Source organism: Podarcis filfolensis (genome assembly GCF_964270895.1).
Source record: "Podarcis filfolensis genome assembly, chromosome: 3".
Taxonomy (NCBI): Eukaryota; Metazoa; Chordata; class Lepidosauria; order Squamata; family Lacertidae; genus Podarcis; species Podarcis filfolensis.
The window spans coordinates 10,765,223-10,784,502 of record NC_139606.1 but is presented as its reverse complement, the minus strand read 5'-3'; the positions used below and the strand labels follow the sequence as shown (position 1 = coordinate 10,784,502).

General features: G+C 40.5%; 2 protein-coding genes across 11 annotated transcripts in view; both read left to right on the top strand.

Moving 5' to 3' along the window:
* Positions 1-19,280, top strand: part of FERMT1 (FERM domain containing kindlin 1) — a 637,654-nt gene that overhangs the window by 236,336 nt on the left and 382,038 nt on the right. The window lies entirely within an intron of this gene.
* The window catches only part of GPCPD1 (glycerophosphocholine phosphodiesterase 1), a 51,961-nt gene that overhangs the window by 27,164 nt on the left and 5,517 nt on the right, over positions 1-19,280 (top strand). For all 10 annotated transcript variants that reach the window (XM_083606528.1, XM_083606523.1, XM_083606522.1 and 7 more), the window contains 13 exons: positions 3,797-3,872; positions 6,387-6,425; positions 7,313-7,436; positions 7,950-8,193; positions 8,937-9,099; positions 9,409-9,541; positions 9,815-9,869; positions 10,952-11,044; positions 12,930-13,007; positions 14,834-14,873; positions 15,882-15,943; positions 16,892-16,957; positions 18,222-18,358. In XM_083606528.1, coding sequence (XP_083462654.1) covers positions 3,797-3,872; positions 6,387-6,425; positions 7,313-7,436; positions 7,950-8,193; positions 8,937-9,099; positions 9,409-9,541; positions 9,815-9,869; positions 10,952-11,044; positions 12,930-13,007; positions 14,834-14,873; positions 15,882-15,943; positions 16,892-16,957; positions 18,222-18,358 — 1,310 coding nt within the window. The remainder of the gene's footprint in view (positions 1-3,796; positions 3,873-6,386; positions 6,426-7,312; positions 7,437-7,949; positions 8,194-8,936; positions 9,100-9,408; positions 9,542-9,814; positions 9,870-10,951; positions 11,045-12,929; positions 13,008-14,833; positions 14,874-15,881; positions 15,944-16,891; positions 16,958-18,221; positions 18,359-19,280) is intronic.

The following is a 19,280-nucleotide window of genomic DNA, read 5'->3' as shown; positions in this document are numbered from 1 at the left end:
AATGCTTATAGGGCAAGTTAACAGGTTCACTATTTTTTACATAAACTTTTAAACAAGGGTGATAAATCTGATTTTACCATGATGTTGTGACTAACACCTTAGAAGGTGAATCACAAATTTGCTGTTGATAGGAGTGCATTTAGAATACTAAATATATGTTAACGATTTCTTAGACCATGACAAAAATACCTGTCAAGATTGAATATGTAAACCTAAACTTGGTTCCTAATTTCAGTAGTCCAAGTGGCATTTTTCTGCTAACATGTGTAACGTATGACTCCATCTTACTTTCAAATATATGAGATAATTGACATGATGCTTCTTTAAATATTATTGCCAAGGAGACTGACTTGTTTTCTGTTACTGCTGTTAAACTCCTCATTAAGTTGTCTTGGACTAATTTGAATCGGGGCAGATGACAGCTATGTAGTCAGTTTTATTGACAGTTTTATTGATTATGTATTATTGGGAACAGTTACAGTTCCCTAACTTCCCAGGTGTAAAAATACTTCACATTGCTTAGATGCTTGCGGAAGTTTGGTTGGGCATAAAGCTATCAAGATGATTTCTTGAATCTAGAGCAGTATTCGTCAGCTTTGTTCCCCAGCTCCCTTAGTCCCTCCCTATTGGCTAAACCGACTGGATTATGGGAGGTTTAGTCCAACAACATCAGGGGACACAAGAGTGATCTATAGTAGCTTGAGTGACAGCAGTTCACTCTCATCAGCCCCCCTCCTTTGCTTTAGAAATAAAATAACACTAAGAGACCATGGGCAGAGTACAAATAGCTGGCACCTTGTTGGCTTTCTAGGAAGCCCTTTTCCTTTTTATATGACACTTTTCTTAGAAACATTAAGCAACTATTTTTCTATACCCCATCCCATACTTCTATTGTATTATCTTGATTTATTTGTGCTTGCGGGGAAGGGAGATCCTTACGCTTTCTTAGAAAATTACCTGACCCTGGTAACTCAAAAGTTACTGTTTCTGTTGTTAATCATCTGTTTCTAGAAGTGTCTTACAAAAACCCCACCCACCCACTCTGCTAGCAGCCATAGACACTGGCTAGAAAAGATAAGTCTATCCAGTATGAAACTGCTTGCACAACTTTTTTCAAATAAATTTCATTTGGGGTGCATATGCCATCCCTTCTGATTTAGCTACTGAATAGTACAGTGTCCACAAAAGATAATACTGCCTTATAAGTTAAAAGCATATTGCATTTTCAGATGATTTATTTTATTTAGTGCGTGTTGTATGACCATAGATCCAGTTGTACAAACATTTAATTTAATAAACTACATGGGCTTAATGGCTCAAAGACACAAACTAATCTCCCTGTGGAACGCCCTCCCATCAGATGTCAAGGAGATAAATAACTATACAACTTTTAGAAGACATCTGAAGCCAGCCCTGTATCAGGAAGTTTTTAAAGTCTGATGTTTTATTATGTTTTTATATGCGTTGGAAACCACCCGGAGTGGATGGGGTATAATAAAATAATAATTCTAATAATTGTTATATTTTGAACTTGTAAAACATCAGAAGATGTTGTATGGATGAATCTCTGTTGTTCCCAGTGTCTGAAGGGAGGACAAATGGTTTTGGGTCTTTGTGAATTATGCTGTGCTTTTGATTTTAAAATATATGATTCTTAAATAGATTTTTTAATCTAAAATGTAGGAGGGTCAGCTCTACAGCTGAATAATGGCAATAACTGTTGGTGGAAGCACAATCCTGTGCTTTGTACTTGGAAGGAAGGGCAGAATCCAGTGTTGTGTGAATGGATTTCCACTTGTGCAATGGGATTTCAGCTTCCTCTCCTCCCCCTGCAGTCCCCCTCACCCCCTCAGGATCGGCTCTGGAGGGCTTGGGAATTCTCTGGAGCAGATATTGGGGGTATTTGGGACTGCAGGAGGATGGAGATAAATTAAAAAGCGTATGTCTGCTTGCATGTGAACAGCATTAGATACAACCCTTTGTCTCACTATTTTTAGTGGGGCTTACTCCCTAGAAAATGTGTTTAGAGTTGCAGTCTTAGGTTCTTAAATAAATGTTTGCTAACTCAAGTAGATTCTTCAGGAGTACTGTATTCTGTGAATGCATACACTTGGGTTGGAAGAAGAAAGAGTTCTCAAAACTTAGTAATGTGTACAACTTGTTTACAGTCTATCTGGATTCTGGGCAGTTCCTGTTTTTAGGATGTGTTGAGACATAGACATCTCAAGAAGTTTCATTACTATTTTCAGGGGGACATGGGGCTCATTTTTGATGCCAGCTAAGAAATTGCATCATGTGAAAACAAGCACGCTGTGATTGGCTTCTGATGCCACACTTATCCATCCTGTGGGTTACTTTTTGTCAGTGGTGGGGAGCCCTCAGCCTGTGGGCCTAATCAGGCCCGCCAGTCCTACCCATTTGGCTCACAAGGCCATTTTGTCCAAACTGTGCCCACCTGTACTACATCATAGCTTGGGGGGGGGGTTGGTAAAGACATGGCTCAGCCCAAAGGGGGTTTGCAGACACCCCCAATCAGCTGCAAACCAGGCTTTATAAGACCCAAAGATCAGCTGAGAACCCTCAAAATGGCAAATTTTGAGCACCCAACTCCTAAATAGAAATTTCGGCTGATCGGGCTGAAAGATACACATTAATGATTCTTTTTTCCTACCTAGCCCTCTGCCGTGTTCATTTCTGAGTTATACACATTTTCTATCACCTTAACCAAAAATATACAAAAAAACACACAACAACCCAGGAATATGTGTGTGTGTTTAAGGAACTTTATTATTGGCATTCATTTTCACTGTTTTCACTGTGCTCAAAGCAATGGGTTGGATCTAAATAGCTGCTAATGCTCTTCCTCAGACAATTGCACAGGAGTTCATACAGGGCTGTACTACATGGGTTATGATGCAGTTCTTATACTTGTGAAAACTCTTATATACAAGCAGGAAATTTTCACATATTTGGCACAGTAGCACAAAGCAGCCCTTCTTTGAACCGAAGACTCCTTCCGCATGTGGAAAGGGAGCCTTAGATCCCCATTGTTTCCTATGCTGGTTCAGTGGTGGTGGGGTGTTGTATCTGCATATAAGTGCAGAAGATTTGGGGCTATGGTATGCTGTGCAGACTTTGTGCTCTGTGTCATACTTAACTTCTGTGTCTGACGCACTGTAGAAAGCAATAACAATTAGTTAAGCGCCCAAATTGGTTAGCATGCGTTTGCAATTTTTTGTGACTAGTTATACCCATACGACCGTTCCAAAATTGGCCTGTTAGCATGTATGACGATTGCAACTATACTGGAAAACCCTACACTTGTCAGAATTTGTCACCACTTAGGCTAGCTCACATAGCCATCTGGACCTGTGGAGTGGGGTCTGTACATGGGATTGCATCCACTGGCCTAGATCCTGACCCACATGTTCAGTCTAGCCTCCAAGCAGGACTGATTCATGCAGGCTCTGTTCAGAGATTAGGCTGAATGCATAGATGAAGGGGAAATGGGAGGATAGACTAAGGGGCTGCCATTGCAATCCCACCCCCACCCCCCTCCAATATAATATGGCAGTGTGATTTGAATGGGGTTTTTTGTCATAGGGTGATGAGATGCGTCTTAATGACATCAATGATTATGGTATACATGATGTGAATTAAACTTAAAGCTTTGCGCTTCAGAGGTGGTATAAGTAAACTACGCTCACAAAGGATTGTAAATGGCATCACTGGTTAAAAGATAAATAAATCGGGATTTAACGAAAATTATTGCAGACATTTAACTTTTAAATTACAGAAAACCGGTGGTCCATGCCAAGTCATAATTCACAAGTGGGAGACTCATCTACCACCACGATCAATAACCCCATTAGGTATGGGCATGAACTGCATCTCTTTTGAGGCATATGCATAAGATTACTAATATTTTGCAAAACGGTTTAGTGGAATTGGTAATATTTTGTAGGATTAAGATTAAGACCACTGCTACAAAGGCACCATTTTTAGCACAGCACGAGCATTTAAAGTGTTTGTGAACAAAATAGTGTGGATTTGAAACATAAATTCCATTTGTGCCTTCTTCTTTTTAGGGGTCCACAGATTTTGGCTGTCTGCTAGGGAGAATGAGCGGCCTCTTGATTCACATTGGGCTTTGGAGGCGTGACATGGATGAGCTCCATTCCTCCTCCCAAAGGCTCATAGCAGCTGATGTGCTGCTCTTTGAAGATCCTCTACATTGAGGCTTGCCATGCTCACTAGACAGAGGAGGAATTTGTGAACCCCCAGAGTCTTCATTAAAAGAAGGAGACAGGACATTTTAAAATGAGCGTTATTGACAATAGTCACTGCGCTTTGAGATTAAGCGCTCATGATTATGTTTTGTTTTGTTCTTTACAGACCATTTCTCTGTGGTGGAAACCATAAATTGACTGTGGCTAACATTAAGTCAGAGTGCCAGTTGTTTTCGTAAGAGAGATTATTTTTGCCTTGGAGGTTTTCTGAAACATTATCATAAGCATATTCATGAATACAATAGGACATAATATAAGTACAGCGGAACCTCGGTTTTCGAGTGTCTCGGAAGCCGGACGTTTCGGTTTTCGAACGCCGAAAACCTGGAAGTAAATGCTTCCGTTTTTGAACGCTTTACGGAGGTCAAATGGCTTCCACTGAGTTTTTTTCAATTTTCTTCATTGACTTTGCAGGCCGCCCTTTGTGCCTCCTCTGTCAAACATTTTGGAAGTCAAACAGTCTTCTGGAACGGATTATGTTCGACAACTGAGGTTCCACTGTACAGGATAAATAATGTAGATATTTTTTCTACTCATTTGAGATAAACTGTACAAAAGGCAACATGTGGTCTAAACTAATGTTCTTCCTCCTGAAGGTGGTTCAATAAGGTGATTGTTGTTATATACTGTCTTCTCTGGAGCAGGTGTACCTGAAAAGATTGCAGTTGGCTGATTTTGTTTCATTCATTTTTTTTTTTAAATTGAATGGAAATGTGCCCACCTAAATAGCATTATAGTCGTACCTTGGTTTTCGAACAGCTTAGTTCTTGAACTTTTTGGCTCCTGAACACCGCAACCCCAAAAGTGACTGTTCTGGTTTGCAAACAATTTTTGGAAGCTGAATGTCCAACGGGGCGTCCGCTGCTTCCGATTGGCTGCAGGAACTTCCTGCAGCCAATCAGAAGCCGCACTTTGGTTTCCGAACATTTTGGAAGTCAAATGGACTTCGAGAACGGATTCCGCTCAACTTCCAAGGTACGACTGTATTTGAAAGTGAAATCCATACTCTTAGTTTATGGGCTTCAAAGGAATGAACTTAGGTTTTCCTTCTAAGACTGCAATCCTTTGCATGGTTGCCTAGGAGCAAATCTAACTGAATTTAGGGTGACTTTATTCTGAACAGATGTGCACACCAAGCCTTACAGTGCAATCCTATTGGGAGTGCTGCCTTAGGCAACCTAAGACCCAATAACCTCATTAGAGAGAAATTACATTGCTTTGAAAACATTCTCCCGGTGGCTGTTCTCAATTTTTAACTTAGTAGTCCCCCTGACCTTGAAGGAGATTAGTCACACAAAAGTTTAAGGTCCTCACGGGATTATTCCAAACTGATATTTTTTTCTGTATGGCCAAAAAAAACCCCAACTCTTTTGCTACAGGTGAAAGGTCAGACCTAATATAAATAGCGCCTGAAAATGAAAATGGGTAAAACCGAGCTTTTGATATTAGAGGGTTACACTTCAGCTTTAAACTCTGAATAATTCTGTTTATTGATGAGTTTATTCCATGTCTAAAGCTTTTCATCTTTTACCTTTCTGTAGCATGGATTGAAGGTGAAACTTTGACTATTGTTTCTAGCAAAGGGAAAAAAATAAGCATTTTTAATTGTAAACGCAGAAGATTTATATCTGAACTATTGGTTGCTTAGCAGATAGTTTAATGTCTGTCACATTAGTAACATAGCATTATCTTTCTAGTATAACAGCAATTAGGATTATATTTTGTCAAGATAATGCAATATCCTTTTTCCAGTTTACATAGCTCATTTTGAAGTAAGTACTGTCCATCATGCTAAGTTTGCCTGGAGATGATGTTAGCAAGAAAACAAAGCTTAGAGGTATCTTGCAGGTTGAAGTAAACTTGCTGCTGCTTTGTCTTTCTTTTAAAATGTTTTGGTTTATAGCAGTTAACGGTGAAGTGCAAAAGTAGAACCATTACTGATAACGTGGTCCTCCACATGCCATCTTGGATCAAAGTCTCATAAAGTTCAGTACGACTTACTCCCAAATAAGTATGTGTAGGATTGAGGCTTAAAGTCGCAATAATTTGTAGCCTGTGAATGTGAACTTCTCTCACTGTTTGTTCCTTCATTTTTAGAGGATATTTCCGTTGATGACGGACACTTCGGAATCGTTGGTAAGAAGCACTGTTATCGTAGTTTTGTTTTTATGTAGGAGTTTTGTAAGCTGCCTTGTGTAGAAAGAGTGCCTTCAAATGTGAATTAAAAGCCATTTAAAATAAATGATAGTAAATTTCCTCTCCCTGGCCCACAACATGTTCAAGGTTGATTTTGGAAACTCAAATGCAATTTGGTGGATTTCCACACAGTAGGAGGGTTTGCCTGGAACACTAAAGCCAATCTGTTTTGAGCCCAAGCAAAGCCTCTGTTATAAGCACTCCTATTTCATTTTGCTAGCAGGAGTCATAAATCAGGTTTCAGTTTTTCTTTTGCTGATTCCTGGCTTCTTATGTACTAACCAGGAATAGTTCTTTAAAATAAACTTTGGCATATTGAACAAGCCTGTTTCATAACTCACAGTTTGAAGTTGACCTGGTTTGAGTTTACAGTATTTTAAGCCACTTTTCCTCTTACAGACATAGTGATTTGCCAGGATTTGATGAAAATCTAAACTGAATCCTAGTTTATTCCTCCTCCTGGTCTGTGGGGGGAGGAGTGGGGAATGCACAAGCCCTGGGCTTTTGCAGACTTACTTCTGCTCATGCAGAAAACTCATCCATAGTTTTAGAAGCATGTAAACATAGTGAAAATGGTCATGCCGGCAAACCGTTTATTGTTATTAGGGTCATTCCAGTATGTCTGCTTGGGTCTGTGTTGTGTATGCCTCAAATTTTTGTACCTGTACTAGTTTCAACAGCAGCAACTAGCTTGTGATGGCACTTCCCTTTCGGAAACTGGGATATTGGGACAGTAGTGCTTTGGTGACAACTTTAAGAAGTCTTTTTGGTGTCATTCTGGAATGTAGCAAAATCATTTTGTAATTATTACGTTTTTCCTTTGTCAGATGATGTGGAAAGTGTCGATTCCGGTTGGCTGACATGCCAGACAGAAATAAGGCTACGCCTGCATTTTTCTGAAAAGCCTCCTGTATCTATAACTAAGAGAAAATTCAAAAAATCCAGGTTTAGGTATGATCATGCTAATCAAAGTTCTCCATTTGCTATTGAAACTAAATCCCATCTTTAGCATATGAATACTACTGGATTATCCATCTATATTGACATAGTGAAAAAACTTGAGTTCCTTTCCCAGTCCATTTTGTAAATTCAGAAACTCCTTTCCCCCTACATAGCTTCTGGCTTAATTGTGGTTATTTCTCAGTCTTTTATAATCAGCATTGAGTTTCTTCACTGCCATTGCTTTTGGGAAACTAAAAATAAAAATCTGTACAGTTTGTAGTACATATGCAGCCTCCTTTTAGGAATTTCTTCCTTCATCCCATCCCCCAAGAGACTCAAATTATTGGTACACTGGAGTCCTTAAGTAGAAAAATAATGCTGCATTTTTAGTGCCTTGAGTTCATTGTGTTACCAAAAGCATAATACATTATTCTGTCACTATTGATGTCACTGAAGATTTGTTACATAATGTGACATCATTTGTTACATAATGTGACATTTTGCTTTCTCCTTACTGCTTAGGGTGAAGCTCACCCTTGAAGGCTTGGAGGAGGAGGGTGAAGATGAAGAGGATGATAGACTGTCACCTACAATTCAACAAAAAATGCCAAACACGCTGGAGATCTCACTAATAAGTGACACTGAGTTCAAATCTCGTCATTCTCAGCCAGAATGTGGTTATGGTCTGCAGCCTGATAGATGGACAGAATATACTATTCAGACCATGGAACCGGACAATTTGGAATTAATCTTTGACTTTTTTGAGGTGAGGGCTTAGCTATTTGCTTAATATTGGTGGCCAGAAAGCCTTTTTATACCTCTATCCTATTGGTACAATTTATAGATAGGAAAGTGGAAGGCGGGGAAGAACCTCACGGAACGAGGAATGTTTTAGACCTCTTGGCATCAAATGTTTTCGGCTTGTGCAGTTAATCCACTACTGTATTATTCTACTGATTATCTAAGGACTTATGAAACCGACCAGGTTGCATCCAGTGACCGCATGAGCAACCTTGCAGAGCTCACGTTCCAAGTATCCACTCGCTGTTTTCATTCACACAATTTAGCCTTCTCTCAGTTGTAATGTAACTGTAAAAGGGTACATCTGAATACATGAGTAAATTCACAAAACCTTCAGACTCATTTTGCAGAACAAATAACGGTGCTTGACTGTAGGCTGCAACCCACTGAATGTTCCAAGTTCTGCATCCTCACATTTCCAGGAATTTAAAAGAAGCGCCGAGATGAATTCACAGCAATACAGTGGTACCTCTAGTTACGGACCTGATCCATTCCGGGGTGCCATTCGCACCCCGAAAAGTCTGTAACTAGAGCGCCGCTTGTGCGCATGTGTGAAGCGCACAGAACACTTCTTGCACATGCAGCAAAACCCAGAAGTATACACTTCCGGGTTTGCCGCGTTCGCAAGCCGAAAAGACACAACGTGAACCTAACGCAACACGTGGTATGACTGTAAAATTAAATATGTAAACATTGTTGCGTTTTTAGGAAGACCTTAGTGAAGCAGTGATTCAAGGAGACGCACTTCCAGGGCACGTGGGCTCTGCGTGTCTGTTATCCTCCACTCTTGCAGAATCGGGAAAGAGCTGTGGCATTCTCACTCTTCCTATTATGAGCAGACTTTCACGAAAAACAATTGGAAAAGTTAGAGGTATGCTTAATATAGTGGTAACGCAAGCATGGGCCTTAAGCTAAATACATTTCCCTTTTTGCCTTCAGAAATTTTTAGTCCAGAAAAACTGGTGCTTTTCAACCAGAACTAGTAGATTATGTCAGGGGCCTAGTGAAACGGTAATAAGGAATATATTCAAAATGTACCTTTTGGTTCTCCATTAGGTACTTTAACATATCCCAGTAAATCTTAAGCAATATTTCTCTAAACCTAGTGATGAGAGAAAAGATTTCATTGGATAAAAGTAAAGAATTTGACCCCCAAGTGATATTCGCTTTCTCTTTTTAGTCGACTACATAATTATTAAACCCATTCAAGGGTACTCCTGTGATGTGAAAGCCTCATATGCCAAATACTGGCGTGACAGAACAGGGTTAGATGTTGGACACAGGGGCGCAGGAAACTCTACAACCACCACCAAGTAAGTTTGCGTAATTGAATTTGGAGTTTTAATTTTAGTAGCTCCCCTAGTGTGAATCCTGTGAACGTCTAGCAGACTTCAGCTCAGGGAAGGAGGTTTTCCTCTTCCTTGGGACAGCCCTGGTGGATCAAGGTTGCAAGGTGCTGCATGTACAATGAAAACTCAAATTAAGAAGCTCATTACCTATAAAATTGCTTGCCCATCATTTGTGAATTTTATTTTTTTTCCAACATCAGAAATAAGTAAAACTGTTTTCCTTTTTCCTCCTCCCAGGCTTGCTAAACTTCGAGAAAATACCATTGCTTCTTTGAAAAATGCTGCTAAACATGTATGTGTGTGATGATTTTACCTTGATTCTTTTTTTGCATGTTAACACCTATGGCTGTCTATTATCAATGAGCAAAGACTGAACCTTGTAGAAAATACATACTCTTTTATTCATTTATTCATTCAGTGATCATGTATGCTGCCTTTCAGGGCAAAGTCCTCCCAAGGGCACTTGCAGAAGATCACAAATTCCATAGAAAGACAGGAAAAAGTATCTCCATATACTAGCAGAGGCTTGCAGGTGGAGCTGTACCCAGGAGGGATGCCAGGGTGCTGCTTCCTGCCCCCCTGATGACCTCAGCAATGACAGCTGTTAGCATTTCCAGTTATTAGAAAAGGCGAGCCTAAAAACCAAGGAACAGAGAGCTGAATTGTGCTCAGTTTAATTCTAAGGAATCTTGTTGAAGGAGAGCTGCAGTACATAATCCACAAGGGACCATCATAATTCCAAGACTCACTCTTCCCAGTCACTTTTTTCCTTCTCCAAGCCATGGCTATATTCAGTGTCTGCTCACAGAACAGATCCTCATTTTTCCCCTTTAAAGTTATGAGCAAGTAACTCTGGGTAAAACATACCCTGATACACATTAGAGAACTTATACGTTTCACTATAAGAAGGCTTAATGTTAGAAGCTCTTTAGATGCTTGTTCCTCCCCGCCCCAAAAAAAGAATAAAAATAAAAGATCAGTCAATTTTCTATCCTATCACATTTATGCTGCACATATAAATAAAATCAGAATGAACACTATAAAATGAAATATAAATCGTTACATAAAACCATGCTTCTCATAAAACTCACATTTTATATAAAAATGATGTTGCTGTGCTTGGAATTAAAACATGTCACTCTCCTCAAATAGAGTTTTAGTTCATTTCCAGACTTCCTCTATAAATTGCTACAGAATGCCAGCCAACACTCTATTGTGTCTTTTCACAGTTGGTGGAAATGTGTGCAAATTTGTCTATCTATCTATCTATCTATATATATATATATATATATATATATATATATAAATAAAATTAGCCTTTCATATGCGAAAATCTATTTGCTGTCCTCTCCTCCAACCTTTCTTTTCACTTAGGGAGCAGCCTTTGTGGAATTTGATGTACACCTTTCCAAGGATCACGTCCCTATCATATATCATGACCTTACTTGCTGTATTGCTATGAAAAAGGTATTTTTAAATGTTTTGTTTGGCTAGCATTTTTGAAATGGGCAGTAAAATGGCTGTATCTCAAGAGACTTGGATTGGTGGTAATATAATGAAAGTAACTACTTATTGTGCTTTTGCAAGATTTCATCTTGACTTCCTTTAAAAGTTCATGAAATGAGGTTGAAAAATATGCTATCTTCTTATTCATGCTGTGATTCACAGACTTGTGTGTGCTGCTGACCACAAATCCTATATCTCTATACACATTGATTTAATGGACTAGAATTGCAGGATTGAATTAATTTAGTTATTTTTCCCCTCTCAGTGAGAGGATAAAGTGTAAGGTTGCTTTGAATTAAGAACAGTAGTTTTTTAAAAAAATTCCTTATAATAAAAAATATATATATCCCGCCCTCCCCAGCCAAAGCCAGGCTCAGAGCAGCTAACAACAGTAAAAATAACACAGTTTACATAAAATCACAATCAATTAATTGAAATACATTCTAAAATCAATTCATTCTAAAATCAATTCAGAGTCAGATTAATGCCAACCATTGGGCTAGAGTTCTATGAGGATTACAGAAGAAGGGGGTCAGACTCTGCCTTGGCCAAAGGCCTGGTGGAACAGCTCTGTCTTGCAGGCCCTGCGGAAAGATGTCAAGTTCTGCAGGGCCCTAGTCTCTTGTGACAGAGCGTTCCACCAGATCGGGGCCACGGTCGAAAAAGCCCTGGCTCTGGTTGAGGCCAGCCTAACCTCCCTGTGACCCAGGATCTCCAAGATGTTTTTATTTGAAGACCGTAAGGTCCTCCGTGGGACATACCAGGAGAGGCTGTCTTTTCTGTGACAACTACTAGTTTCAACCTTCATGCATTATTGCATTATGCTCTATTTTGTTTCATATTTAGTAGTAACTAAATATTTTCAGTAACTGCATACTCACCTTCAAGGAATAGTCCAAAAAACTAAGGGCAATTTATTTGCAGGAAACTGTTGTTTATCTGATGGGCAGAGATTCAAATAATGTTTTTAGACATTATTATTAAAGCAATGTTTCTGACCTGAAACAGGGAACCAGGGAAAAAATATATGTTCTGAAATAGGTTGAGCACTATCTTGCATATGACGTTTGCAATGTGAAGATGATGTCCACATTCAGATATCATTGTTTAGCATGGACATGAACAAGCTGGAATTTGCTGCGCCAAACCTCAGGCCCCCCTGTTTCCTCTTGCCTCTCGCATATGGCTATAAGGTCTTCAGAAATGTTCACTTTTCCTTAGCTGTGATTGTACTTTCATCTGAACTGCCCAATTATGTTTAATATGAATGGTTTATTTCAGACGAACATACAAAGGGGGGGAGTGCCTAAACCCAAAACTCACCTAGGCTCCTTTACATCATGCTAAGCTATGGTTTAGTCCAGGAGTCATCAAACTTTTTCAGCAGGGGGCCGGTCCACAGTCCCTCAGACCTTGTGGGGGGCTGGATTATATTGGGGGGGCAGAACAAATTCCTATGCTCCACAAATAACCCAGAGATGCATTTTAAATAAAAGCACACATTCTACTCATGTGAAAACACGCTGATTCCCAGACCATCCACAGGCCAGATTTAGAAGGGGATTGGGCTGGATCTGGCCCAAGTGGCTGCAGCCACTGTCCCAGTTTTCCCCTTGATGTTTATTCCAAGTATTTTAACATAACACAAAACAAAGGAAACCTGGGATCTTTTTATCAAAAAAGGTATTTGGGATTATTAGTTTTTAGACTTGTAGCTTGCTAGCTGAGTTAAACGTAATGGATCACAGAGCTTTAAAAGCAGTTGAGTACAGCCTTAGAAGAACTCACACTATCCAGTAGCTTTCTAACTTAATCTTTTTCTTCTTATTCCTTATTTGCTTAAAAGAAAGATGAATCTGAGCCGGTGGAACTGTTCGAGATTCCCGTAAAAGAGCTCACATACGCCCAACTGCAGTTATTAAAGGTATTGTACCAGGCTGGCCCATGAGGCCAGTAAATTGTTTTTACTTAACATTTCTGTCCTATCCAACATAGGCCATCAAGGCAGCTCGTAATTTTAATAAATGGATAAAACACACCAATTCCAGAACTGAGCCAATAACCACAGTTAATTGCAGTGATGTGAAATTACAGAAGTAGCTGCAGCTTTCCACTTATTGGATCGGCCTGATCCAAATACTGGAGAAACAGTAGTTTCAACTGCCTTCCTTAAAACTTAGATGGAATCTGGCGTGCAGCTGACATGCCTCCTTTTGGAAAGGGGCTCAACAAAGTGGAAATGACCCTGCTCCTCATGGCAACCACTTTTTAAAATATGTATGTGTGTGTGTATATATATATAGGCATAGAAAGCAGTGCCTGTCCAAATGATAGCAATATGCAAGGGGAGCTAAGGCTCTAGCCAAGGACCAACACCTTGAACAGAGCCCAGAAAACCACCGGTAATGAGTGAAGCCCGTTCAAGGTAGATGTTATAACTTCCTTTTGGCTGCTTGCTGCTGGAAGTTAAGCACTGATGCTTTCAGCCAGCTGCAGTTTTCAAACCACGATTCAGAACAGGCCTCTGAAAGCATATCACGGATTAAACCAGGAAGTAACAAATGTGTGTGTGACTGCAGACAGCTCTCTGTTAGCAAGGACAGGACATAGTTCTAGGAAGAAGCATTGAAAACATTTTAAAATGTTGTTGTTACTTCCCACACAAGGGTTACAGAAGGCTCAAACTCGTGTTCGACGTCAGTGATTTGAAGCATTGTCTATATTCTCTTTGTTCCAGAGAATGGTCTTTGCCATGGAATACTGCCTTTGGAATAGGCTCTTCTATTTATGCTAAGCATTAAGGCCTCATATGAAGAGCCCTCCTGGATCAGAGCAAAGATCCATCTAGCCCAGCCTCCCATGGAATGGGAATCTTAAGGAAAGATCAAAATGGTTGCCGATGTAGACTTGTTTTATCCAGAATAATATAGATGCGTACCAAGTGCTTCTCACAATAGCCTTAACATGACTTCATACTCCTCTTTGGCTACTAACCTTCATTATCCGCTGCAAAAATGCTCTAATACATTTCGTATTAAAACGGCAGTATCAAAAGGTGTGTGGCATTTGCGAAACGATTCAAAACATCCCGTGCAGTTCTGCTTCTTCCACAGAGGGAATGAAACAGCATCAGTTCTGCCATGGTCTGGCTGCACTCAGCTCACCTGTCCCCCTCTACTGCCAGTTCTAAAAAAGTGCTAGAGTCCTATTTGATAGGCCCAAAAGGGGGAAACATTTGGAACTGCAAATTCCTCTTGACAGGGGCTCAAAAGCTCCAGAAACTCATGATACTGTATAATACATCCCTCAGCAAAAACCTCAGCATCATAAACTACTGCTTTGGGGTGGGGTGGCAGGTTGCTGGGTAAGATTTTGCTAGACCTTGGAGGCAAAAAAAGTTATGTTGCTTAGTTTTTTCTTAAGAAACAGTTGCTCCTAGAGACCCAGCAACAGAATCCTGTTTCTCTGTGTTTATTAAGCCCTGGGTTGCTGGAGCCTCACACAACTGCCAGCAGCTGAATGTGACCTGGTGCAACTTAAATAAAATAAAATAAAGTATTCCCAGGCATCATGAATTGTCTATCAAACTATCTGAATTCCCAAGACGACCAAATAGGAACAAGCCTTCCTTCTTGCTGTAGATTGCACTCAGCATTATTTTGAGGCCATTGCAGAGACACTGTTCAGGAAATGTGTGGGCAGTACTTGAAAGGTAGCTTTCAAAAGCGTTTCGTGTTTTCCTCCTTGTAGCTGTTACACGTGACTGCATTGAAATCCAAAGATAGCGAAGGTACGTAGAAGCGCCGAAAAATTTGGTAATTCTCAGCTGTTCTTCCATTCATAACCAACATATTGGCTGGTTAATATTTCAACAGTTGTATGTGGAGTTTTTGTAGAATGAAGTATCTCCTCCCAGTACTTTGGAAGAGTTTGTGCAGACATTTATTGATCTGTTGAATGAGAACAATAGCTCACACTACTTATGTCTGAGATGCGGCAGTTATATTCTATTGGCCTGGTAGAGCTTCACTCAAGTCTGCTTTACTGCTAAGCTGACTGCATTGCCGCAACCTTTTATCTTGGCAACAAGTTAGTTAATATTGGGCCAGCGAAGTAGCACAAGTGCTTTTAGTGAAGTGTAGAATTTAGATAATGTGTCTCCTGGGTTGGCAAGGCCATTTAGAACAGTGTTATGATACGGAGGGAGGGGGGGGATGCTTGGTTCTTTGCATAAGCACCCAGGGCTTGTTGGCATATCTTAACTGCTTCCTGCTCTTCAGAACGGACAGAAGAAAGATAGAGCAAATAGGAGAAGGGCAGAGTGAGGGCATCTCTCTCTTGGTAGCAGGAAGCTGTTTGAAGTGTCACAGCAGGTTTTCCTTTTGCCTTCTCCTTTGGCATTCATGCCTTTGTAAGGACGAGCTAGGCTTGCCAGTAGACTGCAGTGCAGCTTTGAGCAGGGTCAGTGGCATCCCTGGAGGTGCAGCACGACCAGCCTGCAAGTTGTCAGTTGCGAATTAACTCGCTCTAGCTAGTAATCACAATTTTTCTGGCACTATATGGGCAGCATCCAGCGATGCTGCCCCATTTGCGCAACAGACTTCGGCTCATGCAACAGGATGTCCTCTTCCTCTACTACCCCTGCACCCTCTCCCTGTGTCCCCCCAAATCTCTTCTTGATGGTCTCCAACCCTCTAGGGGACCGTAGGGGGAGGAAAAGATGGGAAAGCCTCATTTTTACTTAAGACTTTTGCTTAAGACTTCTCTTCAAGGCTTCTTTTATACAATTTTCCTGCAGAATCATTTAAAGAAGACAAAAATGCTCCTTCTGACACGCAGCCATTCCCCTCCTTACAAAGTGTAAGTACAGCAATCATTTGTTCCCCCTAGGTTTATTGTAAGCTAAAATTTAGAATGGAAGGGATAATTGAAGCAGAATCTAATCCAGTGGAGGCTTGCATTGACAGAATGGAAAGGGGGGTGGTTTTTTAATGCCAATTCCCGCCCCCCCTTTCTGGTTAAGCTCTGTTCCTCCCCAACCACAAGCCATAACCAAGGTTGATTCTTCGTTTACCACTCATGGTTTGTTTGGAGAGACAAACCAGGAGCCCAGGTTTGCTTGTTACAGTAACTGGCAGGTAGTGCATCAGCAGTGGGAGGAGGAAAGCAGCTGCAGTTTTCACTCTCGGTGCCCACACACTTCTTCCAACAAGGCATGGTTTGATTTAGCGTTATGTGCAAATGAGGTCCTTGTCATGGATGCCATTGATAAGCTAAACTGATATCTGCATGTCTTTGCTTCAGGATCTGTTTCTTGGTCAGGGTTTAGTGTCACAGAAACGAAATCCAGGAAGTGTCTGTGTTGATGCAGATTATTAGAATAGCATGTTCTAGACTGCTAATGTGGTTACCATTTGCAAGGGAAATCCTATACAGTGGTACCTCAGGTTAAGTACTTAATTCATTCCGGAGGTCCGTTCTTAACCTGAAACTGTTCTTAACCTGAAGCACCACTTTAGCTAATGGGGCCTCCTGCTGCTGCCGCACCGCCGGAGCATGATTTCTGTTCTCATCCTGAAGCAAAGTTCTTAACCCGAGGTACTATTTCTGGGTTAGTGGAGTCTGTAACCTGAAGCGTATGTAACCTGAAGCGTATGTAACCCGAGGTACCACTGTAGTCTGCTGGAATTCAATTTCTATAGGCTCTACAGAGCCATTTTGATTTCAGACATAAAAGGTGAGGGAAATCACTCTTAAATTTAACATTTTAGCACAATTTTTCCTGACCTTTATCGCTTTTCCACCCAGGTACTAGAAACCATTCCTGAAGAAGTGGGCTTTAATATAGAAATCAAATGGATCTGCCAGCAAAGGGTAAGAAAGTCTACTAACAATACATCTTAAACATAGTAGCTTGCTGTTTCATTGTAGTGTTTAAATTATAGAAACTGATTTGGTTAAATAGTACATTTCTACTTCTTTTTTCCTTTGATTCCTCAATGGTTAAAGTGAGTGAACGCCGTTTCTAAATTTAGCATTGTTTTCTAGCTCTGGAATCTGTGGTTCACATGTCTAATTCTAAGGAACAGTTACTGAAAATAGAGGCACTCCGTTGGTTCCATCTAACCCAGCCTGTTGTTGGAAGTAGGAACCACCCACCAGTCCCCACAGATCGGTAGAGACAAATCTAATGATGGCCGAGATCAGACGCACTGCAGAAGAATGCCAGGGAAACATGGTTCTGGGTGACTAAAGCAAAAGAGCAAAGTGAGCTTCCTGCAGGAGAAGTTAATTGAAACCAAATCCTACAGGGTGAAATAATGGTGCCTTTGTGCAAGCAGAACCGGCTTTCACTTGTGCTCCCCTTCTTCAGCCTCCCTCCACATGCCCCCCCAAGTCACATCCACAAGGTTGAGGATGCTCCAGATGAGGCTGGGGGTCATGCAGGAGGTTCCAGGACGGAGGAGAGGAAGGGGAGGAGACAATGGACAAATGGAAGTCCGCTCATAAAACGTTGCTGCTTTTACCCACAATCTTTAACCTGTTTGCTGGGTAGGAGGGGATTTCCTTCCTAACACCAAATATGATCATCAGTCCAATCATGACTGTGATCTAAGCTGATGCTCCGGTAAACTGAATATATTTATTGGATGTTTTAACTCCATGCCAGCATAGCATGAGCTTCCCAAAAGAATTATCAGCTACTTTCTACGTGGTTTAAAGGATGTTTGCTGCAACATTAATTTATTAGGTGGTTAAAAATTGTATTTTTATGTATGACCAACATAATACAGTTCAAGGCTGATTTTTTAGGCTATAAGATTTTAAGTGGAAGTCAGGAACAATAGATAACAATTCTTCTGTACTAAGCAGGCAGTCCTGTTTTGGAAAGCTTTTTAACTTTTGGTGTTTGGTGGGTTCCTTTATACTTTGTTGACTGGGGCAACCCAGTCAGATGGGCAGGATACAATGAAATTGTTATTGTTTTGTTATTAAGTGAGCCAGAATAGAGTAACTTGCCTTTTGTGTATCAAAGGTACAGCTTAATCTTCACCCATGTCAACGGATGTTCATGAACTTTCAAGTTTAATAACCAAAAGTGTCTGGCTTGTCTCCCCCATCCCCTCTCCATTTTCAGGATGGTTTATGGGATGGCAATCTTTCAACCTACTTTGACATGAACCTCTATCTAGACATACTTTTGAAAACTGTTCTGCTCAAGGCTGGACGTAGGAGGGTTATATTTTCTTCATTTGATGCCGATATATGTACAATGTGAGTTGATGGAAATACTTGATAACGTTTTAGAGAGATGTGTTTTTAACTTGGAGCGTCTTTATATCAATAGTGTTAAAATAATACTTACTCGTGGAAGAAGGTTCATGTTTAAGAAAATGTGAATTATTCTCTCTTATCAGTGGTGGGGAAGCTGTGGCTTCCTAGCTCCTAAGACAAAAGGCATAAACTTTTATGCTCGAACTGGGCTTGTAATTTAAAATGAAGGCACAGGCTATAAATTCTTCTTCCTGTCTATCAGGATCATGATGGTGCGATAAAGGACTTAAGGGGTATGGGTCTGAGGCTAAACCCCACCCTAAAAGGCCTGGTAATTATACTCCTTACGGATATAACAAAGCTGGGTGAAAATTACCATTCAGCTGAAGCAGTACTTCTGGGTAAATTTTAGGCAGGAGCCTTGAGGAACGATTCCTCAATTTAGCATGTGATATTCCAGAGAGGCAAAGGACATCACAGGATTAGGTTTTGGAGAAGAACAGACCTGCCTGAGCCCTGGCCTACCTCTGGGTAATGGCAGACAAGCCTTTAATATGTCTTTTATGACCAGAGTGGGGTCTCACTCTGCGGATAAAGGCTACCCGTGTCAAAAGTAATCGAAATTCATTTATTTTCGTAACAGCGGGAACATGGCACTTGCAGCCGGCACACAGCTGAATGTCATCGTTTTCAAAATTTTCAAAAAAGGCTCTGCCTACATACATCACATTAGAATGCGATCATTTGATGACAGTGGAAGCAAACAAACTAAGTGTCTAAACTAGTTGTATACAATCACTGAAGTCATTCGAATAATCAAATGGTTTTCATCCAGTCTACTGTAAAAAATTTTGTGTGAGCTTTTTTAAAAGTAGGGTTCGTGCTTTGTAAAGAAGAAAACGGAAGGGCAGGTGTTTTTGTA